The 26,588-nt window shown below is 44.3% G+C and overlaps 1 protein-coding gene across 4 annotated transcripts in view; it reads right to left on the reverse strand.

The window, feature by feature from the left end:
- RCAN1 (regulator of calcineurin 1) overlaps positions 1-26,588 on the reverse strand; it is a 97,930-nt gene that overhangs the window by 5,371 nt on the left and 65,971 nt on the right. The window contains exons 1-2 of one of the 4 annotated variants that reach the window (XM_063720773.1): positions 3,263-3,607; positions 1,711-1,884 (exon numbers count right to left, since the gene is read on the reverse strand). In XM_063720773.1, the coding sequence (XP_063576843.1) occupies positions 1,711-1,884; positions 3,263-3,592 (504 nt within the window). In that variant the 5' untranslated portion in view covers positions 3,593-3,607. 4 annotated transcript variants of the gene reach the window in all.

Below are 26,588 nucleotides of genomic sequence, written 5' to 3' on the forward strand. Positions count from 1 at the left end.
CCTCCCAGGGCTGTGGGAGTCACAGGCACAGGGACTGCAAATAATTACGCTTGACCTAGATGGACAGAAAATTAGCAGAGGTGACCGTAGTATACATGGAAAATTAAAGTCACTGTCGTTGAGGTCAGGAGGGCTCTTGGAATCAATTTCTCCCTGCTCCTCATACCGCAGGGGCATGCTCTGAAAGTCCAGAGCCTAGCCCACAGTTCTGAGAGGACACAACTTCTCAGGGACAGGGAGCCAGGGCTCCACCTGCCCCTAGGGTTCCCCACCCAGCAGCAGCCCTGCGCCTCCCTCCCCGGGACTCCGGATCAAATGCCAGGAAAGAAAAAAAAAAAAAAAAAAAAAAAGCCAAACCCAGGAGACTTTAAAACATAACAATAAGGAACAATAACCTATGATCCTAGTTTGGCTTTAGAAATGCTGATCAGTGATGAGAGGGCTGTCCAGAGAGCTCTTACATCACAAGCTGCGCGGTATAAGTTTTCTCTGCACTTCTTAGATTGCCCTCGCCAAGTTTTCACAACGAATATGCATTGTTTTACAAACAGAAAAGGTCAGAGGAGTACTAAGTAATTATTTGCATAAAATCTCATCCCGTGCAGAAAGGAGTGTACTCACAGAGGAAGGCCTAGGCGCCCAAGGTCAAAGCTCAGCCTGTGCCTCCCAGGGCAGAAAGGTCGGGGGTGGGGCGGGGATCCCAAATGCTTTATTTATACTTGCAGGGCCCAGCAAGTTCGCTGTCCTCACTTTGGGGAAGAAAAGACACTTCGGCTGTCTGGCGTGGAGTCATATGAGCTTCCTCCCACTGTGGGAGGCCTTTGGACAGGGTCCTCTCCCATCCCAGCAAGATGTGTATGTGTGTGTGTGTGTGTGTGTGTGTGTGTGTGTGTGTGTGTGTGGTGGGGGTGGGTTGAGGGGGTGCTCAGAGCCTGAGGGGGACTTGCTTTACTGAGGAGCTGCATTCTAGAAGCTCCTTTCTTCTTTTCCCTGACAATCTGTCAGCCCCTAAGGACATCAAATGGAACTTTGGGAGCCGCCTTGAAGGTGGGTCACCTGTCTTAAGTTCCCCAGAGGAGGGTCAGAATGGTAGTGGGCAGGAGAAAAGGCAAGCCCAACTCCAGCTACCCCTCTCCCTGCCGTGGGTGCCCTGGGGCTGGGAACCCTGCCAACCAGAGGGTTTCTTAGCATCTGCGCCCGGTCTGGTTATCCCCTATTTTCCTTTCAAGCCAGACCTAGCAGTCCTGGGTTGATTTGCAGGCATCTTCTGCAGACTCCTCTTTCTCTGCTGAGTACCCCCAGCACCACACGAGCTGGGAACCACTCTGGTCTGCTCAGTCTAGAGTGGGTCGTTAGCTCCAACCCTTAAGCAAATTCATGGAAACCTGCTGTGCAAACCTTAGGGTGTTTGCGTAGCCACGCCCACCCCGCTGCATCCTGCAAGCTCCCCAGTGAACAGGGAAGGCTTTCTTTTCCCCATCATTATCAACCCAGGAAGGTCAGGTGCGATGTCTGAGGTTGCTTTCAAATGCACCTTGATATCTTCTTAAAACAAGTGAGACGCGGAACATTCAGAGTAGGAATTTTGTTTTTCTCAAGGTGAAGTCTCAGAGTTTCTGGTCAGCATATAACATAAGCAATGTATAAGCTGCTTTACAAAAGGGAGGGAGGGAGGAGGGAGAAGCATGCATAGCAATGAACCCAACTCACCTGAGCAAAATATAACTTCATTTCCTTTCCCAGAAACTCAGTCTTATGCAGCTGGAGCCTGGCATCTGCTGCGGAGAAGGGGTTGCTGAAGTTTATTCTGACTCGTTTGAAGCTCTTAAAATACTGAAAGGTGATGTCCTTGTCATACGTCCTAAAGAGGGACTCAAATTTGGCCTGAAAAATAACAATAAAAATAAAAGGAGTTGAAATTTACCTGCATATGACCCTTGACTAGATGATGTCATTACTTTTTTTTTTTTTTTTTAAGACAGAGTCTTACTCTGTCACCCAGGCTGGAGTGCAGTGGTGTAGTTTTGGCTCACTGCAACCTCTGCCTCCCAGGTTCAAGTGATTCTCCTGCCTCAGCCTCCCGAGTAGCTGGGGTTACAGGTGCCTGCCAGCACACCTGGCTAATTCTTGTATTTTTAGTAGAGACGGTGTTTTGCCATGTTGGCCAGGCTGGTCTCAAACTCCCGTCCTCAGGTGATCCCTCGGCCTCCCCAAGTGCTGGGATTACAGGCATGAGCCACTGTGCCTGGCCTCCTCAATACATTTTTTACTGAGGAAGTGGATCACCAATCCTTTCAAGAACTCCTAACTTCTTTCTTAGAGAAAAGCCTTTCCCCTCTTAGGGGACTATGGCCTTTAGTCCTAATGCAGGTGATTTTACAAGAAGGTAAGAAGGTATGATTTATTACATTCATCTAATCAGCAGAACAATTGCCAATACATAGACGCTACTTATGGTAACAAACTTTTTTAAAAGTAGAATGAGCATTTTCCAGGGAGGTACAGTTTGGTAATTTGTTCCCCATGTTTCTCTGTCCTATGGCCTTCCCCCACTCACCCCCCAATATCTCTCTGTCCTATAGCCTTCCCCAGCTAGCCAACTCCAACCCCGCCATCCAGCTCAGGGCAATGTTGTATATATCAAATATTTCTTTAAGGCTTAAAAGCACTGCAGCTAATTTGAAAAAAAAGAAATACTGACTTGAAAAATAACAAAGTTGATAGAAAGTTTTGCATTTCTTAAAATAAGTAGTTTTTAAAAATTTCCACGATCGCTTTTATCTCAGTCTGTTACTTTTTAACTCTCTAAAATGATACTAGTTTAAAAATTAATGTTCTGCAAATGGACCATTTTCTGCATCCTGGCTTTTGTGTCTGTGCACACCTCGCTCTGGTGTCATAGGGCTAGTGAGAATTAGGAGATGTCCTGAGCTCTTAGAATGCAAAGCCCGGGGTGGAGGATTACAAGCTTAGGTTGCTCAGGGGACAGCCCCCTAGGCTGAGTCCTGGAGTGTGGATGTCGGTAGGGGCAGCTGGGGACCCCTGCAACTCCTCCGAGAGGGAGTTTAACTGGTGGACAGTCAAAGCTCCAAGGAAGACTGCACGGGCTTCTAGTCGCCGGGTTTTGTGAATCTTTTTACCAGGCAAAAACACTTAGGACAGTTTGTGGGAGCCCGTGTGAAAGGCAGAAGGGGCTGTCCAGGAAGAAGGGGATGGCGCAGGGTGTGGATGGTAGGCAGCGCGGGCAGAGCTCACTGAGGACCTTGGAGAACCTATGGAAGGCGCAGTGTCTCTGTAGTGGGAGCGAGGATTCAGGATAAGAGAGGAGAGTGTCTTCAGGAATGTTCACTGCTAGCAAGCGCGGGGAGGCACGGGTGGATGGTGCCTGCTCCACATGGGGCTGCGGGTAGGAGCAGGGTAGCCGGTCCCTGCCAGGCAGGTGGTTAAGGAGCAGCCGGAACAACCTACGGCCTTGCTCTCCTCGCATTCCCCGGCTTTTCTCCAGTTCATGGACGTTTCTGAGACTTTCCCACGAGGGATCCCGCAGAGGCACGTGCGGAGGAACGCGGAGCTGGCGGCCGGTAGAGTACATCTGGTCGCCTCTCACTCTTTTTCCCCACCTCTCTTGAGCACCGGCAAGTTTCTGGCAAAAGTGTGTCTTTGTACATTTGGAATTTTGTACGACCTCATCAATAGGCACTGTGACCCACTGTTTAGTTTTTTATGATTCAGAATTTGGGAGAGATGACTTTGAAGAATATTTTTAGAATACAGGTTCAGGGCTTAGGACCAGCACAAAAGAGAACTCACGTTATCTTTAAAATCTAGATTACTATGATGCCATTCTCTTATAAAAGAATCTTATTTGTTCTAATAACTGATAACTAGTTATTATAGCTTTCGGATGGCATCTCTACTTCATTTAAAAAATAGTGATTTTACTCACATAAGGCTCATGTTAAGTGAACTCACTTTGCAGTACTTTAAAAACATAGAATGTGCTCTGCAATCTAGTCCAAACACTATGATGCCAGCCCATAAGCATTATATACAATTATGGAGTTACATTTGATTTTTTTTAAAAAAGAAACCTTCTCATGTCCCAATATGGCTTTGGGTATAAAGCATATAACACCACCAGGCACAAATACCACCCCTCAAATAGAGCATACAGGATTCATTCCTATATGATATTCTTAAAGCTCAATTAGCCAGATAGCTGCTGATGAAAAAACTTACATTTTAATCAAATGAAGAAGAAAAGTGTAGTGATTAAAATGATTATATTAATCACCATCAAAGAGAGCTGCTGCCCAGGAGGCACACTGATCTCACACTTAATTTCTCCAGTTTTATTATTTGCTCTGGCTGCATTTTCTTTCGTTAGAGAAATCTGGGAGCTTGAGGCCAGGCCCTTGTAATTACTACAAACATATAAATATCTTTATAACATTTATTTCCTAAGATGAAATGAAATTATTCACAACGCTGGCTGTAAAAGTAAAACACTATTCACTGTCAGAAGAGGCCTCTTTCTGAAAAGTTCACTTACAACATACACAGAATGAAAAACACACGATGCCCAACTCTCGCCTTCCTAGTTAGTTGGTTCAGGGACCTGGATGTTGTCAAATATTGAGATCTTTAGAAATTCCTTCCTCAGTTAATTCCTCAGGCAACAGCTTTTGATTTTCAAGGCTCGAAAGACTTTGGATTTCTTTCAAAACCCCCAAACCCACAAGAGAGCCACATTCCCCCAAGTATTTCAGTTAACAGTCCCAATTAGCATAATGCTTTGAAAACTAAAGAAAATCACGTTATATTAGAAGCCTTACCCTGGTTTCACTTTCGCTGAAGATATCACTGTTTGCCACACAGGCAATCAGGGAGCTAAAACTGTAGTTAAAGTTTCTAAAATGCATCTTGCTTTCTTACAGTGAAAGCGCTAGACACCCATGCAGTCAAGCCCCTACTGAGATTCCTTTCCAAGAGGCTGTAGGTTCCTTCTTGAGCCGGTGCTTATAAAGCAGTAAGGGCCAGCCCCCACTCCCTGGGAAAAAAAAAAAAAAAAAGTGCAGCTTCCACAGCATCCTGTTTGGACAGCAAATTCCTGAGTCAAGTCCTGCATGCTTGCAGGCAGACAGGGACAAAGTGTAAGTTTCTACTGGAAAGAGGTGACGTCAACACCTTAGTCATTTTCCCTATGCTAATTAACTTTGCTTGGGGAGAATGGAAAAAACAGCTGAGGTTTGCTTCGCAGCTGCTTTATCAACCCCTCTTGCAGCATAGTTTCCACTGGTAGTAATTCCATTCAGCTACTCAGACAACACGCTCCTCGGCTGAATGGGACGACCCTTCTTAAGATGGAAAATGTTACAAAAGAAAAAGGATGAAGGTCTGTGGCAATAAACAGCAATTAGACTGTAGGGAAATTTCAAGGCTTTGGGAAACTTGGAAACCAAAGTCCGGGTGACATACTTGATCCCTGGAATTTCCTGAAAACCTCAATCAAAGTTTCACTTTGGGGTATTAGAGAAAACATTTTGAAATCTTGTCTTGGTCAATAAAAATTTTAAAGGACAAAAAGAGGAATCATTTTGAAATGTAGTTAAAATTTTTTTTCCCCAATGACATTTCATTGGATGAATGTCCCAATTTCTACCCACAGTGGAATGGAGCAAAGAGAACCTAAAACAATCCTAGGATTTTCATTTGAAAACTTCATTATTATAATTTGAGAACTAGGAATATGCAACACTTTGATCATTTTCAAAGCACTACTAAATTCAGGCAAAGGATACAAAAACACTAGCCTTTGAAACTGAGCAATCTAGCCTTTGAAACTGAGCAAAGCAGCATTAACCCATTTATGCCAGAGGTTGCAATTTTTTGAATTTTTGCCATCAGACCTTGGCGATGACCTTGAGCAGTAGGATATAAATAACTCCCACATGCTTAGCGTTCCAATAATGGAACACTACGCATAAATGAGTTAAGAGGTCCTGCTTAAAGACTCATTAACTAAATGTTAAAAAAAAAAAAAAAAGGAAATGAAGAAGAAATGGAAAGAATATACACTATAATTGAAAGGGAAGATGCAGGGAAGATGCCTGGTTTGGAGAAGTGCACTGGGATGCAAGACTGACTCCAGTTCTTTCAAAAGGTTGCAACTCTTGAACCTTCTAAGTATTTTACCAGTTTAGATCCCTATGGCAGCCTAGGTCCTATGTTCTTCTCATTCTCTCCAATTTTATTATCACCTAAAAGCACTCAAGTTATTTAAGCATTCTCTGATTTAGGGGCACACAGGGACAGCTCTCAAGCTTCCAGAAGTTAAATGGAATCCTGCCATTCACATTTAAAAATTAACTTCAAAGAATCATTAAAGTCAGCCAATAATTTAAAATACATGTAAGAGGAAGAAACAAAGCAGGGCATTTAGCCTTCCAAAAAAGGAAAAGCAAAGTCCTCTTGGATGAGTGAGCGTTGCTTAATTTCAATGCACTGCGCCTTGCTGCCAACTGTAGAGTTATGTAAGAAACCAGTTACGGTGTTTGCTTTGCCAAATTATCCATAACTCCCAACCTGAAAAGACATAAACATATGTATTCCAAAAAAGTGTAGAATAATGAACAGTGCAACATGCATCAAACACCAAGGGGCAGTGGTCACCCTGGATGATGCTTCGAGAAGGAACATGTATGCTTGTAGTGCTGCATTTTCAGTACAGGGAGCCTTTGTCTGTCTAGCAGGCACATGAAGATTGTGGTGGTGGGCAGGAGAGGCTAAGGGGAAACAGAGGTGGGGGCAGCAGACACAGTCCTGCATTCCACTCCTCCAGAGGGGCTTGGAACTTCTCTGATGTTCCCTTCCCCTCTCCAACTCTTTGTCTCCCCCTTTTCTCTTCTCCTGGCATGCACCTGGGCAAATTCCATTAAAAGGTGATTAGAAGAGACAGAAGAGGCTAGTTTAGACACAAGAGGCTAATTTCACTGTCTTCTTTTCTCTTTTAAAATTACGACACAAAGTTCCAGCTCAATTTTGTGGGCAAATCTCAAACATCTCTGTTCATCTGAGACAACAGTATGGGCTCACTCGAATTTACAATTTTGATTTCATTATATGGATGGAAAAAAAAGAACAGTGAGGTATTTGAAGATTGTTCAACTGTCTTTGCTCATAGAAATGATAAATCTTTCACTAGATTGCCCCAAAACATGTAATTCTGTATCTGCCTTTGAATTGATCTGTTCTATCTATCTGAATTGAATTTAGTAAACTTGAGCACTTCCATTTTTAGATCAGGAGTAAGAGCTGGTCAAAATGGTGGCTGCCATTTTGCAGGGAGACTGGAATGCATGTTCTCTGGCAAAAAAATCACTGGCTCACAAACTGTACCAGAGCCCTGGACCAGGGGGAGGGCACTTAGGATCTGCCACCTTGGTTTTCCTTGGCTAAAACGTGAGAGGTATGGAGCAGATTTGAGTTTCCAAAGTGCGTCTTGCTGAGTAGCAGGAATCCTTAGTGGCACTTGGACACTCTGGTTGGCCAACAGGGCAAAGCACAGGGTTTCCTGGGACACCTGTCCCTGTACCCATAGGGTAAGACTGCCTTATGCGCATGTCAATGCCTCCTCATCTGCTCATCTGACAATTCTTGCTAAGAAAGTCTGTCTTTGACTGCATGTCTATTATACATGAACTTGCATTTCTAAAGGTCCTATGCAAATGAATTTACTTTATAAATAGTGATTCTCCCCACTGAGAATAAAAATGGATCCAAAGCAAGTATTTAAAAAGTTGACTTTCCTACTTGTATATTCCTTGTGGTTTTGGAGGCAAGTATATTCCTGATTCTTGCTTGCTGGTTGGATGTGAGTGATCTGAAGAAAGCAGTGCCCACAGCAAGACCTCTGATATGGTTTGGCTGTGTCCCCACCAAAATCTCAACTTGAATTGTATCTCCCAGAATTCCCACATATTGTGGGAGGGACCCAGGGGGAGGTAATTGAATCATGGGGGGCCAGTCTTTCCTCTGCTATTCTCGTGATAGTGAATAAGTCTCACGAGATCTGATGGGTTTATCAGGGGTTTTCACGTTTGCTTTCTCATCATTTTCCCTTGCTGCCGCCATGTAAGAAGTGTCTTTCACCTCCCGCCGTGATTCTGAGGCCTCCCCAGCCATGTGGAACTATAAGTCCAATTAAACCTCTTTTTCTTCCCAGTCTTGGGTATGTCTTTATCAGCAGTGTGAAAACGGACTAATATAGTCTCATTAGAGCTCTTGAGAAAGAAGCATTCTAAAACCTGCACTCAACATTATAAAACTGAACCCAGAAGTTAAAGTAAACGAATGTTTTAGTCAACTCAGAGATTTAGAAGTTTTGCATTTCTTCCACTCACACCATAAAAATTATAAATGAGTCTTTTTAACCTGCATTTGCCTCCTCTGGCTCCAAACAGTTTCCATTGGGAAGTTTCTATTTTCAGTGAGGAAAAATTAAGGTTTATGATGAATTCCATCATTCCCATTACAGCATTCTGAAAGCATCATTAGGATGACTTCAGCACATCCATTATGAACCCTAAGGAGTTGACAACTGCACCAAGAATGTGCCCCCTGTGAAGCTGTCTGCAACATGAACTGACCAAAGACAGAAACTGAGTTTTGACTTTCAACACTGAGCAAAAAATGAGGTAACTTGCAAAGGCTGTCTTGTGAATGAAAATGATGACAGTTACATTTTATTTCAGTTTTTTGCTTCTAAGATAGTGAAATAGTTTTTTGTTTGTTTGTTTGTTTGCTTTTTTGAGACAGTTTTGCTCTTGTCACCCAGGCCGGAGTGCAGTGGTGTGATCTTGGCTCACTGCAACCTCTGCCTCCCGGGTTCAAGCAATTCTCTTGCCTCAGCCTCCCAAGTAGTTGGGATTACAGGCGTCTGCCACCACACCCAGCTAATTTTTGTATTTTTAGTAGAGATGGGGTTTCGCCATGTTGGTCAGGCTGGTCTCAAACTCCTGACCTCGTGATCCACCCACCTCGGCCTCCCAGAGTGGTAAAGTAATTTTACCGTTACTTCACATGTGTAACCGTTCCCTATAGAATGTGGAGCATTGTTCCCCAGCCTAAGTTACTATACAAAAACAAAACAAAACAAAACAAAATCCCACAAGGGTTTGCTCTCTTCCTCATCTTTACTACTTTGTGGTCTAAAAGGCATTGTTAACTAAGGAGAGGGTTCTTATTCTCCACTTCTAAGAGGGATTAATATCAAATTCAGAGCTGTGGAGAGGATTGATCTAATGATGGAGGCAAAGTGCCTAGCACAATGCCTGAAACACCGGTGGTGGCTAAAGCACGTCAGTTGCCTTTCTATTTCCCATTTCATCGATAAAGAGATTGAGGTTCAGAGTGGCACACACTATGTTTAGGAGAGCCGGAACTCACTCTGGGCTTTTCATTGCAGATTCCATGCTTGTTCCAAGGAACTATGCCCACCTTGGGCCAATGCCCTGTGGTATTGTAGCTCATTTCCCCATCTCTCTGGATGGTCCAGGGCACCTTGGATGTCCTCCTATGTGCCCTGCAGGTCCACAGAAAGTCCTGTAGGTTCTCTATCCCATCCTTCACCTTGCATAGCACTGTAGGCAGGCAGCCCTCAGCAACTGTAATATCTTCCCAACTGGCCTCGCTTGGCCAGTGTCTTACCGCTCCAATATAATGTGCAAATCTGACACATAAAAATCCCTGATGCTGACCAAGCTCGGTCACGTTCCTCTCCCGCTGTATAAACTTCAGTGATAAGCACCGTTCCTGCTGTAGCCCAGGCAGACTGTTCAAGGTCGTCTTGTGTCTTTCTTGTCACATATCCTGCCAGTGCTGCTCTCACCTTTATGTTCCTCCAAGACAAATGGCTTATATGCCTCAAAACACACTCCCCTCTTCTCTTCCCCGAGTCTCTGCTCGTGCTGTCCCTCTCCCTGGATTATTCCTCCTTTCTCCCCTTTCCTTTCCTTCCTTAAGATTGAGCGCAGGCATGTCGTTCTCCAGGAAGCCAACCATGACGCCCCGTGTTAAAAAAAATATTATTCAATGATGCCTACTGAAGCACGACAAGGCAGACTTTATTCAGGACCACCATGATGGGTATAGGGACCACCGCAACCAGGTCTTGCAGTGGGGGTGGGGGCGGGGGTAGATTGAGCTCAACTCCGAATACACCATGGCCAAGGAGCAGTGTCAGGGTCATTGGTGGAAAATTACTAAGAGGAGGCATCGGGGTAAAGAGGACCCTGGCTAAGAATAGGATTCTTGCTGAAGACAGGCCCGGGTGATCAGACATCACCTGGCGGATGGTAGAAGATGAAGAACCCAGTCAGATATTAAGGGTGGGGGAGCTCCCGTTAAACTGACTTTGCAGGGTTCTTTGCTAAAATTGGGTTTTATAAGGAAGCGCACAGGTGAGCCTAGGAAAAGGTTCAGAAACCTGACCCAAGTTTGGCCAAGCAAAAAATGTTTGTCACCCCAAACCCACTCATGTACCGTTGTCCAAAGTTTGTTCAGCACTCTCCAAACTTCCTACGTCTGTCCCTAGCACCGTGCTCACTTCAGTAGGTGACCACCTATGTGATGACACCCTGGTTCTAAACTGTGAACCTCCTGACAGCTTGAGCCACATCTTATTCCACTTGATAGTCCTGGTGCTGGTACAAAATAGTCTCTCAAAATGCCAGCTAAAGAAACAAACTGATGTCTTTCTTCCTGTCACTGTCATCCACTGCTTCTACTTTGATCACATAGAACTAAAACCTTGTTCCTCTTTGACACAAGAGTCATCCATACATTTGAGGACAGATGTCATCTCATTCACATATCCATTCGTTTGATCAGCAAATACTGAATAGCCTTTTACATGACAGATATGATTGTAGATACTCTAGAAAAGAATAGATAAATGAAGTGTAAACCCTGCCACTAAGATGAGTAGAACTTTGGATAGTTTTCCTGGATCTTACCTTCTCCATTGCAAATTCCAACCCCCCATGCCCACCTTATCAGTCTCATTTAAACAAATATTTTTAAAATTTGATAATACAGTCATATGATAAAAAACAAAATAAACTTTTTTTTTTTTTTTTTTTTGAGACGGAGTCTGGCTCTGTCGCCCAGGCTGGAGTGCAGCGGCACTATCTCGGCTCTCTGCAAGCTCCGCCTCCCGGGTTCACGCCATTCTCCTGCCTCAGCCTCCCGAATAGCTGGGATTACAGGCACCTGCCACCACGCCCGGCTAATTTTTTGTATTTTTAGTAGAGATGGGGTTTCACCGTGTTAGCCAGGATGGTCTTGATCTCCTGACCTCATGATCCGCCTGCCTTGGCCTCCCAAAGTGCTGGGATTACAGGCGTGAACCACCGCGCCAGGCCCAAAATATACTTAAATAGGATACACTGAGAAAGCTATTCCTACCTCTGTCCCTGTCCACTCCATTCTCACTCTGCCTGTTAGGTGTAACCTCATTTTTTTAAACTCATTTTTATTATTTTGGGTTTTTTTAAATGAAATAAAAGCAATTATGATTTTATTTCCCCCACTTTAAGTAAATAAAAGGTAACATGCTATATTTAAACAAAACAAACCTTCAATGACTTCCCTTTGCTCCTGAAGTTGAACCTGAGCCTTCTGGTTCATGTTCATTCACGCGTCCCTCCATTTATGCATTCGTCTAAACACTGTTCTAGGTACTGGGAATTCAAATATGAACAAAACAGACAAAACTCCGTGCCCTCTTGGAGCTTACATTCCAGATGGGGAAAAAAGACACAAAACAAGATAGATGGGTACAATCCACAGTATGTTTAGATAGCCTTGAGCGTGGGCAACAGAGCAGCATGGAGGGGCAGAAAAGCTGGAAAAGTGGTAAAAGCAAGCCCGGCCAGGGAAGGCATCCTTGAGAAGGGGACATGCGAGTGCATGAGAACCTGAAGCAGGTAGGGGAGTGAACCGTGGGGTGCTGGGGAACAGCATTCTGGCCCAGGGAACAGCAGGTATGGAGTCCCTGAGGTAGGAGAATCTGGCACGCTGCAAGCCCAGCAAGGAGGCTCAGGGTGGCTGCAGAGGAGGGTCATGGAGAAAGTGGTTGGGAATGAGGACGAGAGAGACCTTTAGCCATTGGAAGGACCCTGGCTTGTATTCTACAGAAGTGGGAGCCATAAGGGGGTTTGAGGGAAGGTTAGCATGGTCTGTTATGACATGATTTCTATATTACAGAAGTACTCTGGTGTCTGAATACAGCAAAGGGGCGAGGGGGAAGCAAGGTGCCCATGAGGAGGCAGCTGGGGCAGGCAGGGCAGTGGGACCTTCTTCTCCAACCATGTGTCCACACCTCCTCCAGGGACCCCCTCTGCAGTACCCACTTTCTAAAGCTCCTCAGCCAGCTCCTCCCTGTCTCATTCCTGCCTGTTGAACTCTTGTTCATCCTTTAAAGCCTATCATTAAATCCAATTCCTCCAGGAGCCCCCCCATCCCCCGACTAAGTGTTCTTCCCTCCTTTAACCTGGTGACTCCCACGTCCCGCTGTCACCATAGTCTGCTTGGTATCATAGTCATGTTGGGACTTGGCAATCTTCATACTACAACAAAAGCTTCATGAGGACAATGCGGCTTATTCTGCAGCTCCCCAGAGATGTAGATAAAAGCTTGTGCAAGTCAATGACACCAAAATTCAGAGAACTGCACCAGTGGGGGCTCATCTGATGCAAGCCAAGAGCCAGAATTCACCAGGGCATCAAAAGGCCATGGCTGCTGGTGTGACAGACTGAAGGGCAGCCTTTGTCTGTAGTTTGAGCAAAGGCCAGGCCATTCATTGTGGTCACAGGAGGTGGTGTAGGGTTATGATGACATTTCTCACAGGCCTCAGGGGAAGCGCTGTGCTTGAGAGCCACATGTGTGCTCCATGGGTGTCACATTGCCGGTTGTGCTTCCTATGTCCTTGCTGTGGGGGGCCTAGCAGAATGCCAGGCACTGGCCCGCACCATCACATGGAGACTGGGAGGCCCGACCACATGGATACTGCAGAGGGCCAGGATTCTTCTTATGGGTACACTGCAGAGGTCTCCAGCACCAACCCCATGACAAGAGGAAGAGCAGAGTCAACTGGATGCATGTCCACCTTAAGGACCCGTCTTTAGGGCATGTTTCATAAAGTATCCAGCATATAGGAGAATTTGTATAGAATTTACAAATAAAATGCTTTACTGGCAGATGTACTAAAAAATCTTTTACCAAGGAGGTTCATAATCCAAAACATTTGGAGACCATGTGTTTAAGCAATAGTGTGATTAAATTCCCAGTTTTCTTTAGGCTTTTTCATGATAAGCAAGTGTAAGAAAGAGAACAGAACATTCTTCTTGATATCGTTAAAGGAATTTCTATTTTTGTTCACTTTTAGGGAAATCAGGAAATGGGCTCAGGAGTGTATTTCTCTTAGTACTGCTTTCTTACTGGTAAAATTTACTTGGCCACAGGGAAGTGGTATAAAGCAAAACACATAACCTTTTTTTTTTGATGGGTTTTGAAGGCGTTAACCAGAACACCCTGGAGAAAATACGGGAGGTGCTGGTTCTCCAACTACAGAGAATGACAACTAAGAATTCTAAATCTGAAATAATGAAATTGTTTAAAAAAACACTTTGAAGTTTAATGAGTATTAATCTTCTGTAAGAAAACACAATAACTGATATTAAACTTCAGCCAGGCACAGTTCTGATACTTTGAAAAAAAATAAGAAACGCTGAAGTATCTTTTGATACTTTGCCTGAATTACTACAAGAGAGTTTACAAATACGTATTTCTGGGATAACACAGAACTTTTATTCCTTAGATAAAAAATCTGAGTGGCTGATTTATGCCAGTGACCAAAATGATGGCTGCAATTATGCCTGCTCTATATTCATGTTGTTAAAGGTGAAAATGCTAAAGACTTTTTTTTAGCAGAACGGTGATCATGATCTGTTAACACAGTGGAAGTAAAAAAAAAAATCCAAGTATAAAGAAAAAAAAACAATAAGAAAGAGAAGGAAAAAAGAAAAGAATTGGGAAAAAACAGGGAGGAAGAGTGTGTACAAATGTACATCTTAAGACTGAGGTCACAGTTCATACTAGATTTCATCTTGTTTGTTAAATTCCATGTGCGCTCAGAATTCCATTAACGCTTATTCCGTATTGCCTCAATCTTTCCTTAATATGTAAAGGTTAACCACCCCACTGTAACTTCTTGGAAACGCACTGCTTGCAATGATTAAGATGAAAAAATAGCCATAGGCAAATCAAAACTCTACTTAATGACTTGGAGACCAGCAGATGAGGATTAGGGGAGGTAACATTTATTTGGAGATTACTGGGGCCAAAGCCACCCTAATTAATTACCCTTTATTTGCTCTCCCTTTCCAGACCCACCTTGCTTTAATTACTGACTTTAATTTCTGCTTTGATGCCATTCTCAGCCAGGGGCACAGTACGGCAGCAGCAAAAACCTGGGGAAGAACAGTCACCCAGGAGTGGGCTGGCTGTGGTCCACTCAGGCCCAGGGATCACCAGTGTCTGATTAGCCCTCATCCCTGCACTAAGCAGCTTTCACAACCCCACGGCTGGTTCATTCTCAACAAGTCAGTCCTTCACACGCAAAGTAGGAATTCTACTTTCTAGGGTTAATGCTGCCTGGAAAACCTTTTACTTCCGCTGCAGCATTCCATACTCTCCTTGGAAGAAGTGACACAACGGCTTCCTGGGAGAGCAGAGGCCGGGTCTCGTTCGAGGAGATTCTCCCAGGGAGGCTGGCGCGGTGCGGGGGTCCAGGCCCACACCACGCCGGCACCTGGTGAATGGCTGGCCGAATGTCAGTGGAGGAGTAAAGGTCATGGAGGAAAGGGGAAAAAAATGAGCAAGATTAAAATCTGCAACTCTTCAATAAAGACAGAAAACCCAGTTCTGAATGGCTTCACTAAATATCGTTTGTATCCACACCCAGTTTCAAAACTCAAGAGGCAGGTCAGAAATGGTTTTCTGTTGTTGGTTTGTTTTTTCTTTTTCACCAAGTGCTGGGAGAAAAGTGAGTTATGTGCTCTTACCTGCTATTTCCATTACCATACACACACCCTGTTTCCGTGTCTGTAGTTGAGAAGTCCCAACAGGGCGCTGCAAATGCTTTCTTTCTACACTTGGACTGCATTCTTTGCTGATGACTTAAAAGCCTGATAACAAGTCACACGAGGAAGCATGTCCTGTCATCTTCATGAGGGTCACCAATGATTCAAAAGATACTTAAGGAACAATAAACTACATACAAAGAACAAGCAAGACCCCACCACAGCTTGGATATTATCTCTGTCCACCGAAAGAGAGAACAACTGTGCCAACCTGGTTCATCAGGAAAATCTAGGTGTTCCCATCAAGTGACTAAAATGTGGGCACACGTCTTTGCACCGAGTATCTGATTCCTAAGAGCTGTTCCCTTTCCATCAGGCCTAGAATGGCCCAGTTAGTTTTCTCCTGGTGAACTGTAGCCCATTAACATTGACGGAAAATTAGTGGTTAATATTTAAAAATTGGGAGGTGTCACACAGAAATAGAACTTCTGACTTCTTTTTGGTGGTGGTAGCGGGGGGAGATGTGGCGACCCTGGGCCCAGAGCTCCATTTCACTGTGGCCGAGCAGATGCCCCTTGTTGGGGAACCCATGCTCTCCAAATACCCCAGGCCCCATCACTGTCTGTGTTCTACTCATCCCTCCACCGATGATGGCTGCTGGCTGACCAGCCCCCAGGGCGTTTCAATTTGTGGCTTAATTTGGTAATTCATCAAAAACAGATTAGTCACCTGCTAGGGCCAGCCATGGTGTGAGGTGCCAGGCGTGCAGGCAGAGAAGTTTACCGAGCTCTGGGGCTCAAGCTGTTCTATGCCTAACAATTTACACCGAATTATACATGTAGAGGGCATGGCCCTCACTCCCATGTGGCAATTTGGCAATTCCGTGTGTGTGTGTGCGTGTGTGTGTGTGTATGTGTGTGTGTGTGTGTGTGTGTATGTGTACTTATTTTTTCATCTGGCCCATTTATGGGCACATCACAGTCCTATGGGTGACTCCCTGGGCATCTGTGAAATGTTGTCTTCCACTCCTGAGATTATGCTATAAATGCCAGGGCATGGTGGTGACATGGTTATAGCGATGATCTTGATTCTGCTCAAACATAAACCACAGTTGGTTTCTTTAGCAATTATTAAGAAATCATTGGGCCATATCAGAGGAAGACAGAGGAAGAATCTGAACTGTAATTCACTTACAGATTTCTACAGAATTAGCTCATGATTCATGGAAGCAAAAAAAGTTTTGTCAGGACTGGCATTAGAAGACACAGAAAAACAATTTGAAAGGACCCTGAGGTCCAGGTGTTTTCAGAGTGTGGTCTTTAAGATAGTTTCTTAAAAGATCATTCTGAGAAGAGAGCAAAACTTCTCTTGTACAAATCTATGGTACATTTTATCTCTTATGTTGAAAATGATGGGAAGATGGTGCCTGTTTCATCCATTTAAGAAACCCTCCCTGTTGGTCCAAGCCACCTTGGGCTCTCCCATCCTGAGGGAGGACACAGTGGCTCTACTGTCCTCTGTAGAGGTGAAATTATGTGGCACATACTGTGATCAAGCAGAGCTACCTGCCAACTCCCCAACCAATTCCCCACCCACTCCCAGCCATGGTTACTGGCCGCTTCCAGACTCTAAGACAGAGGTTCTTGCGCAGGAGAAGTTACTAGCACGAGTGGAGGGGAGGGAACGAGTGGGCAGAGGGAGAGTGAAGCTACCAAGTGGTCCTAGTGGAAGCCTAGCCAACTCTACGGGGAGTTTTGAGGATGAGACGACCCTTGTTGGAGCAGCAGGACCGGACCTTGATGCCCCCACATTGGTCAGTTCTGGAAAGGGGCTACCCTGAGAAGGGGGTGGAACTTGGGCAAGGTGGCTTTGCTCTGCCCCAACCGGGCTGACTGTCAAGGGAGGCTGGGAGACAAATTCTGTTTTTCTGAAGTGACCTGGGGTGTGTCACTGTGACCCGTGCACCGACCAGCTAACCGACCAACCCACACGGCCCAAGCTCAAGGAATTAGAAGGCTCCAGACTTGCACCCTAAGTTAATCATCTGAAATCTCAGAAATGTGACAGCCTTTAAACTGAACACCACAAAAATGCTGCTTATTCCACTCCAAATCATTAGCTCATCATCCATGTAAGGAGCTTCAAGAGGAATATCGGTAAGATTAGCGGTAAACTCAAACAGTTTAAACTTTCAGTATAAACTGCATCAACTCAAATCCTGAATACTGACTCAACAATTTCACTCCTGGGAATTTATTCTAAAGAAATCCTCATGGCTGTGGGCAAACATTTAGATGCAAATATGTTCCTGCAAGGCAAATAAAATATGCAAAAATATAGTTTTATGTAAATAAAATACATCAAGATCCGTGATCAGATAATACACATGCTAAATTCATTCAGTAGACTATAGAGTCACTCACAGTAAGGAGGTGAAAACTAATGACATAAAAAGATGTTCAAGACTTGCTCTTAAGAGAAAAAAACAGGTTACAAAGCAATGTTTATTGTTCTCATTTTGGTGAAAAGAAAGAATATGCATGATAGTATTAGAAGACTCCTGTGTTTTTCTTCTTGATCATTTGAATTTGGATTATTTAGATTCTAGCATGAATTTCCACAATGAACACTTATTACTTTTATAATAACAAAAAATCTTCTCCTTTCCCCTGCGCTCACTAGATGCTATATATCAATGGTCAAGGTAACCGTGGTTAACAGACACAGTATGTAAGGGTAAAAGTTAGTTGGAGAGAAAATCGACTTTCCCTGTTTTTGTATAGTGGTTTAGTATCATGGCTTTTAATTTGTTTGCACTGTACCTGTTATGCACAATCTCTAAACCTGCTCTTTTTAACCCATTAACATTTTGGTGTGCTAGTTATTGAACGAATCCTATTTCATACCTAGAAACAGGGATTTCACCAGAAAATACTGATTTTGTCTTTCTTTGATTACCTCTCCTGCCTGCCATCTTTATCTGGTGAAATTCTCATTTAATCAGTAGTGTTGGCTGAGCCATTGTCACTGGAGTCAGGGCTGTCTGAGTGCCAGGGGACACTCATCTGAATTGTTTCTTGTCACTGCCATGTCCCTACATCTATTCCTTGCTCACCTGCATTATTTTCCCCATTCTTCTTTTGCAGTCCCAGAATCACATCCAAGCCCCTTTTCTTTCTCCCCGGATGTCCCCTTCCTCTGAATCTTCTTTCTAACAAGACTGGAATGTTAAGTAATAAACTTCTCCCCATTACAGCATTAATGATGACAGTTGTTTAATATATAAGGCCTTCCCAGAGAATTTGTATTTAATCAGCAAATTCTGGAGATCAGTCTGCATCTCAAAGGAATGCATTGCTAAGGGGAAAATTCCAGGCAGTAAGTCAGTTACAGGGGAAAATTCTCTGCACAGGTGGGCTCTTCCAGGGCTGGGTGCTGCCTACGTATTGTTCAAGCACCTACACTGAGCAGATTCTTACATGGACTGACTGGGATTAAGGGCAGACTTCCAAGAAATCACTCATGTCTCCATTCATTCAACCACCATTTGTTAAAGATCTGCCACGTGACTTCTCGAACTCTTTGGCTGGGTAAAATTACCCCTAGTTCTTAGTATTTACCACACTTTAATTGATTTCCTTCACTGAACTAAGGGTAGACCAAGCCAGAGACCCTGGAACCCTTAAAACCCTTCATAAATATTTGTTGAATAAATGCATGCAGCCAAGTAACTGACTCTTCCTTAGAGATATAAAGACGAGGAAGGTATGGTTATTCCTTCAAAAAGCTCACAGTGGGCAAGGCATGGTGGCTTACGCCTGTAATCCCAGCACTTTGGGAGGCCGAGGCTGCAACACTGTCTCCTACTCCACGTGCTCTCCTACAGCCTTGCCATTCCTGTTGGGAGAAGGAATGTATGTCCCCTGCCCTTGAATGTGGAGGACCTTTGTGAGTGCCTCAAGTGACACTATATGGTGGAAAAGACACCAAGTTTAGGTCATAAAAAGCCATGCCCTTCTGCCTTGTTCTCTCGGGGCACTTCCTTTTGGAACCCAGTTGTCCACCATGCTGTCAGGAAGCCCAAGCAGCCCATGAAGAGGCCCATACAGAGAGGAACTGAGGCTGCTGGCCCAGAGCTCTGGCTGAGCTCCTCACTGGCAGCTGGTATTTTTGCCAGCTATATAAGTGTGACACCTTGGGAGTGGACCCTCCAGTCGCCAGCCAAGGAAACCCAGAGGATGATGCATGGAGGAGAGAAGAATCATCTCTGTGCCAACTGCAGATTCACAAGCAAAACAGATGACTATTGTTATTTACAGCCATTATGTTTTGGGTGGCTTGTTGTGCAGCAATAGTAACTGGAACAACATTTCTGCGATGGGCAGAAGTGGCAAGGATTGTAACTCATTAGACTCAGAAGGTGAGGTCACCTGAGTAAGCAGGGTCCTTAGTGGAACAGTGGATGTAAGAGGAAGGAGAGAAGGGTGGGTGTGGGGCTTCTTGCCATCTACATATGTAGGGTCTGCCTTTTACCTGCACATCTGTGAGAGGTGTACAACAGAGTTGTAGAAGTATGGACTCTGGAGCCAGGCCACCTGGGTCTGAACCTGGTGTCCCATTTCTTAGCTGTGTGACTTTGGGCAAGGTTCTCAAGTCCCATGTGCTTCAGGTTCTTCATCTGTAAAGAGGATAATCACAGGACCTACCTCATGTGGTGGTGGTAGCACAAACTGACCTAATGCCTACATTGAGGCTTGGTGCATAGGAAGTTTCTATGAAAGCATTCACTGTTATGATCCACATAAGTGTGGGCCTCAGACTGTGAGCTGGGCTGAATGACAGCCCCTCCCTAGTCCCTGGAGCTTGTAAATATGTTGCCATACATGGAAGAAGGGACTCTGCAGGTGTGACTAAGCTAAGGATCTTGAGACTAGGAGATGATGGATTACCAGGGTGGGCCCAGTGTAATCAAAATGTCTTTATAAGCAGGATACGGCAGGGTTGGAGTCAGAGATGGAGACAGGATTATGGAAGCAGAGATTCGAGTGATGTGGGGCCATGGGCCAAGGAATGTGGGAGCCTTTGGAACCCGGAAAAAGGCAAGGAAACGGATTTCGCCCTAGAAGGAATGCAGCCAGGCTGACACCTGATTTTAGCCCATTGAGACTGATTTTGGAATTTGATCTCCAGAACTGTACAGTCATAAATCTGTGCTGTTTTCAGCCACTAAAATTGTTTGGTAATCTGTTACATCAGCAACAGGAAGCAAATACAAATTTAAGACTGGAGAAAGGTAGCTTTATAGAACATCCAGCAGTTAGAATGTTCAAAAGAAGTTGGGGTTTGGAATCAATAAACTGCTGTCTCTTTATTTCTTCTTCTCCTGACTTAGGCTTCGAGGGATGACATTTTCTTTTTAATCCTAGCATGTGAAGTGGCCAAAGCTCAGGCTTGGGTGTCAGATGGGCCTGGGCAGGAACCCTGGCTGCAGTCCTTACTTGCTGGGGGTCCTCAGTCAACTGGTGGTGCTGGCCAGGATGACCACAGTGGCACTGACAGCCAGAGTCAATTGCCTTGCTAGCCATTCAGAGTGGTCAGTGCCCACGAGGTACCAGTTACTATGTACTATGAATATGACCTCTAGACTGAATCCTATGAACTTCAGTTTCCTCATTTGCAATTTGGGAACAATCTAAGTCAAAGGTTGTTGTAGAATGTGCATAGGCAGGTGCTTTTCAGACTGTGGCTCCCACAGCAGTAGTATCTGCCTTACTTGTTAACTTGCCAGAATGTGGTAGGCAGAATTCTCAAATGGCCCCCTGGTGGACAAGCTTTGCATGATCCTGGGACTCTGTGATGGATTCTGTTTCCACGGTTAGGTTATATTACCCTGGGAGATTATGTGGGGTGAACACTTAAAAGGGACCGGGCTCTTTCTGAAGTCGGAGAAAGGATGGGAGAGACATTCTCTGTTGCTGATTCTGAAGATGGAGGGGGCCATGTGGCAAGGACTGAGGTGGCCTCAAGGAGCTAGAGTGGCCATGGGGATCTGAATGTGCTTAGAAGCAGATTCTCCCCAAGAGTCTCCAGACAGGAATGCAGCCCAGGAGAGAACCGGTTCCAGCCTTGTTAACCTTGAGCAGAGAACCCTGTTGTGCACATGCTGATTTCTGACCTACAGATCTGTCAGCTAAGAAATGGGCATTGTAAGCCACTAGATTTGTTGTAATTTGTCACACAGCAATAGAAAACTAATATATATTTACTGAATCAGAAACTCTGCTGGTTTTTGTTTGTTTGTTTGAGACAGGGTCTCACTGTGTCACCCAGGCTAGTCTCAACGAGCCTTTGCTGAATCTCTTCTTTGTCAGAGGAGCCTGCTGGTCCCCAAGATAGAAAGTAAAGGAGACCCAGCCCTGCTGTCAGGAAGCACCTGCCTCAGGTTGGAGTAAAAGTCACACATGGGACGAGGCTGTAAGTCTCAGCAAACAGCAGTGCGAGGGACGCACGTGGAGGAGGGGTGGTGAGGGCACCTTGTGGGCAGGAGAGCCTTTTAAAGACTGTATGATGCGAACTCCAAGATCTATCCTTGAAGGCCAGGGAGTGGTTGAATAGATGGAGCCCTCTGATTTGTGACTTCACATCGGCAGAGCCTGCTGTGTCATTTACTCCTCGCCATCAGTGGAGCGAGAGCCGCTGGGACCACGTCTCCTGAGTCCCATGCCTGCCATCACGGCGCGGGCTGGACCAGCCTTGTTAGTGGGATATGTTCCTCAGAGAAAGTAAACCAAGAGGCAAAAGCAAAGCAAAGCTACAAAAGCAGGCTCAGTGCCCCCGCCCCTTGTTTCAGTGTCACCTCAAGTTTGCTTCTTGCTCTCAGAGGGGGATCACAGCATTGCACAATGGGCAGTGTTGACTATTTGCTGGCACTTGTCACCCACCCTTCCAAAACTTGGGCAGAGGACAATCTGAACACCAGTGTGACAGTTTCTAACAAAAGGCTTTGCTAGTACAGTGCCTGAGTGTGGGTGTCCACTGAAAACTAATTTCAGCCCTGACTAAGAAAGGCATCTCAGAAATGAGGAAGTGTATTTTGGGCTCCTGTGGTTTCTGATGAAAAATGCTGCAATGTGGGGCATGGGTGAAAGGGAAACACGGAGAAAATAGATGTGACCCCCAGTATGCTTCCTGAAGAAGTGGGGGGCTGGCCAGGCCAGGCACAAAGATCCTTTGTGTTCCCTGAGCCTGTGACTTCTCCTGGTGTTTCTCAGCAGTTACACTAACGACATTGTGGAGGAAATAGCTTCTCCTTGCATGGTCCTGCCCCTTGCACTCTAGACTGTTTAGCCTCCCTGCTGGTCAGTCCCCTCTCCCCACAAATGCCAGCAGCTTTCCCCCCAGTCCTTGCTGCAACCCCAAAGTCTCGCAAGGATTTTCAAATGCCCTTGGGAGGACAGCAGTACCACCCATGGAGAATAATAACTCTAGGCCCTAAAATTAAACAGGTTGCTCTAACATTCGAAGAATAGCCCCAGCACACCAAATGCATTCACTTAATTTCTTGTTCAACAGAAAAGAATGACCTCTTTTAATACAGAGCTCCTTTGAAACGTGTCGTTTCAAACAGGTCCTAAGAAGATCCTGATATTTGTCTGTATCTTAACTGGATTTCTGTGGGTTGAAAAACACTCATAGAAATGTTGAAGGACGTCAGTCAATCTTTAATAAGATGAGATTCCTCAGAGATACAACATGCTGTTTGACCATTTGAAGGATGCTAAAAGAAAGTGATTTACTGAAATAAAATAAATAACAAACATTTCAGTGACTTAGAAAATGGCAAGAAATCATGTCAGGCAAGTTTATATTTTTGTGTTAAAAAATCCCCATCTAACAACACTCTCTTCCTTACATTTCTCCCCAGCAGGCCAAGAACTTACTAAATTCTGGCTCTAGAAGAAAATAACATTAAAATGCTGACTTTACAGGTATATAGTCTAGCATTTGTTGGCAGTTTTATTAGTTTTTTTTTTTTTTTAGAAATGTAAAAACTATTTTCTTTGTTTCAAACGAATAGGCTCTAACTTAAAATAATTTACTTGTATAATTGAATTGTCTGAAAAACCCCAACAATGCTGTTAACACATTGTTAACAGGTGCACAACTCCCCTCTGTTTTAGGAGCTGATGCAAAGAAGACAGCACAAACATGAACAAGAAAAAAATCACTGTCGCTTAAAAGCAACACTGTCTTAGCAGTTTAAAGACAGACACTGCATGCTCACATACTAACAATAATTATGAGTCTCCAACTCAGAGGGTAGAAGTCAGAAGACACAAACGACATCCACCGTACCAGGAACTGAAGAATAGGAGGAAGCAAGTTTAGAATAGCAATGGGTTTTTCCCTGAGATGTACATTTTACAAGAAGCATTCAATTCCATTTTAGATATGGAAAAAGAGCGTGTTTTTCCCATTAAAAGGGGGAAACAGGAAAAGTATAAGTAGCTTGACCCATTATTATGTCCTACCTGGAAAAAAGTTTTTTTAAGTGGAGAAAATGATTAGTCATGAGTGCATGACTTATTAAAAATGACTTTCTGGGTAACAGAGACCAGAGAATACCTACATGAATAAATCTCTCCCCAAACCCTAGTTTGGGGCCCACACTTTTGCAAGGTCTACAGTGAGCAAGACAGTAGATTCTGTGGCTGGCGCTTTCTTTGGAACACAAAGGGCCGCAAACAAACTCCTACTCAGCTGCAGCCACTACCCCTGCCAAAATTGAGTAGCTGAGGATTCAGCGAAGGGTTCGGGCTCCCGTCACCCAGGTGCCACAGGAGACTAAGCCCAGGAGTGGGGACTGTCCCACATGCCAAGAGAACAGGGCATATTCAGGAGTCCAGGCCCCTCATGGCAGCCAGGTTTTTACCTAGGTCTACTGCTCTTTCCACATCACGGCTTCCCCTCACCTTTCTCCCCCTCCCTCACCTGCTCGCTGCCATGTATGGGAATGCACCCCAGGAAACACACAATTTTGAAAAACATTGTCCCAAGAGAAAAAGGCTGTCATGAAGAGGCCAGGCAAATGACCTCAATTAAGTACTTTGTCCAATGCTAAAGGATTGAATTCTGTTCCCCTAAAATTCACATGTTGAAGTCCTAACACCCAGTGCAATGGTGCTATGGTTTGAATGTGTCCCCCAAAAGTTTATGTGTTAGGAACTTAATTGCCATTTTAACAGTGTTGAGAGGTAGGGCCTTGACAAGGTGAGGAGGCCACGAGGGCAGAGCCCTGACAAAGGGATTCATGCCATTGTCGCAGGAGTGGGTTAGTTATCGTGGGAGTGGGCTCCTGATAAAAAGGATGAATTTGGCTCCATGTCCTCTCCCTGTCTCCTGTGCTTGCTTCAGCTTCTGCCTTCTGCCACGCGATGACCCTCACCAGATGCTGGCACCATGCTCTTGGACTTTTCAGCTTCCAGAACCGCAAGCCAAATAAATCTCTTTTCTTTATAAGTTACCCGGTCTGTGGTGTTCTGTTATAGCAACAGAAAATGGACTAAGACATGGTATTCGGAGGTGAGGCCTTTAGGAGGTAATTAGGGTTAGGTGAAGTCAGGTGAGTAGAGTCCTTTTTGCAAGAAGGTTACAATCTACAAGCCAGGAGGAGAACCCTCACCAGGAACCAACCATGCTGGCAGCCTAACCTCAGACTTCCCAACATCCAGAACTGTGAGAAATAAATTTCTATTGTTTAAGGCACCTAGAATAGGGCATTTTGTTATAGCAGCCCGAGCAGATGAAGACACCTACCACCACTCAGCTTTGGAAACACGATTCTGAACCAAAGTCTATAGATCCTATGTTCTTAACAACTGCATTTTATTACTCTTTGAGAAGAACTGAATTCAGACAATCAATGCAATTTCACATTGATTTTCATTACAGAGAACTTTTTGCTTTCAAAGTTACATATGAAATTTGTTTTGTATGGCTAGATATGTGCTGGATGATTAAGAATTTTATAATTAGCATATCAATAATCAAATCAGTTTTCCCAATAAAATGACACGTCTGATTTCTGCAAAAGCTCTTCAATGTCCTCTCAAACTGCAAAAGCTGGAAAGTAGAGTTTTCAAAAGAGTAAAAGTAATAATAAAAAAAAGTTAAGGCAGTACCGCTGAGAATTTAAATTCTCTGCAATGTCGAAATTTTTGAAATACAAAACTTTTAAAAACAGTTTTATTGAGGTATACCTTACATCCCATTTTAGCACTTGTAAAATCTTTGTCTTTAACGGTATTGTGATAAAACTGATATCTTGCTTAACATAAGAAATATTATTTTAATTGAAAACATTATTCATGATAATTTAAAAAGCTGCTATTAACTTCTACATCTGTCAGTAAATCTACTAAAGTTTAGTTCAAAATATGCTGGCAAAGGAATCTTAAATTCTTAGTGCCATCTAAATAAAACCGTATTTCTTCTAAGTTCTATTGTAAACAAAGCAAAGGACTATGCCAGAATATATAGCAATTAGAGAAAAATGCCTACTTTTCCTCTTTGCACTTATTTTGTGCGCTTGTTTCTTGTTTTGTGTAGGTTTGATGATTTTGCCAAATTGCACGGTCAGCAAAGAGCTCGTTGTGGTCCAACACCCAGGATAGGGACTATGAGACTGTTTGCCAGGTGCTGGGCAGTGTCCAATCATCTCATGCCTGAAGCTCTTCATCAGTCTTCTGTTGCTCAGGCTCTTCACTGTCTCCATCCCATGTGATGAAAGAGAGGCGTGTCTCTGGCCAGGGACTAAGGCGCCATGAGCATGTGTGCCTTGTTTGGGTGTTGGTGTGCTCTGACTCATGCTCTCAGTGGCCCTCGAAGGCACCAGGTGAAAGAAGAGGGTCAGACAACCACTAGCCACGGCTGTGGCAGCCTTAGTTCAAAAATGTAAAATCTGCCATGCAGGCAGTTTCAAAGACTTAACCTATGCCTTTGTATAATTATTATTTTTACTTCTTTTATAGCAACGTTCATTTTCTAAACTGAGAGTGGTTCAGGTGATGTTCTAATCTGCTTTTGAGTTTGAAAATGCATCTACCGATGATTCATGGTGGCTGCCGAGGTGGTGAATACCGAGGATCCCAAAATGAAAAATTACGGAAGGAAACTTAGAAAATTAGTACTCTCTCACAGCCAGAGTGGTGCTGGTAACCCTCCAGTCCAGGCTAAAACAGATAAACAAAATATTTGCCTTGTTTTTAATATATGTCAAGCAAAACAAGGTTTAACTCTATCCGTGGCATCTACAGCAGCTGTCTCCAAGATGGAGGACAATGATGGGGACCAGGAGGAGGTCAGCAGCCTCAATGGCTGATGTTCTGAAATATTTCTGAGTGGAGCTAAGTGGGAAGTGGTTTGCCAACATTATCAGTTTATTCG

Source organism: Pongo abelii, chromosome 22, assembly GCF_028885655.2.
Source record: "Pongo abelii isolate AG06213 chromosome 22, NHGRI_mPonAbe1-v2.0_pri, whole genome shotgun sequence".
Taxonomy (NCBI): Eukaryota; Metazoa; Chordata; class Mammalia; order Primates; family Hominidae; genus Pongo; species Pongo abelii.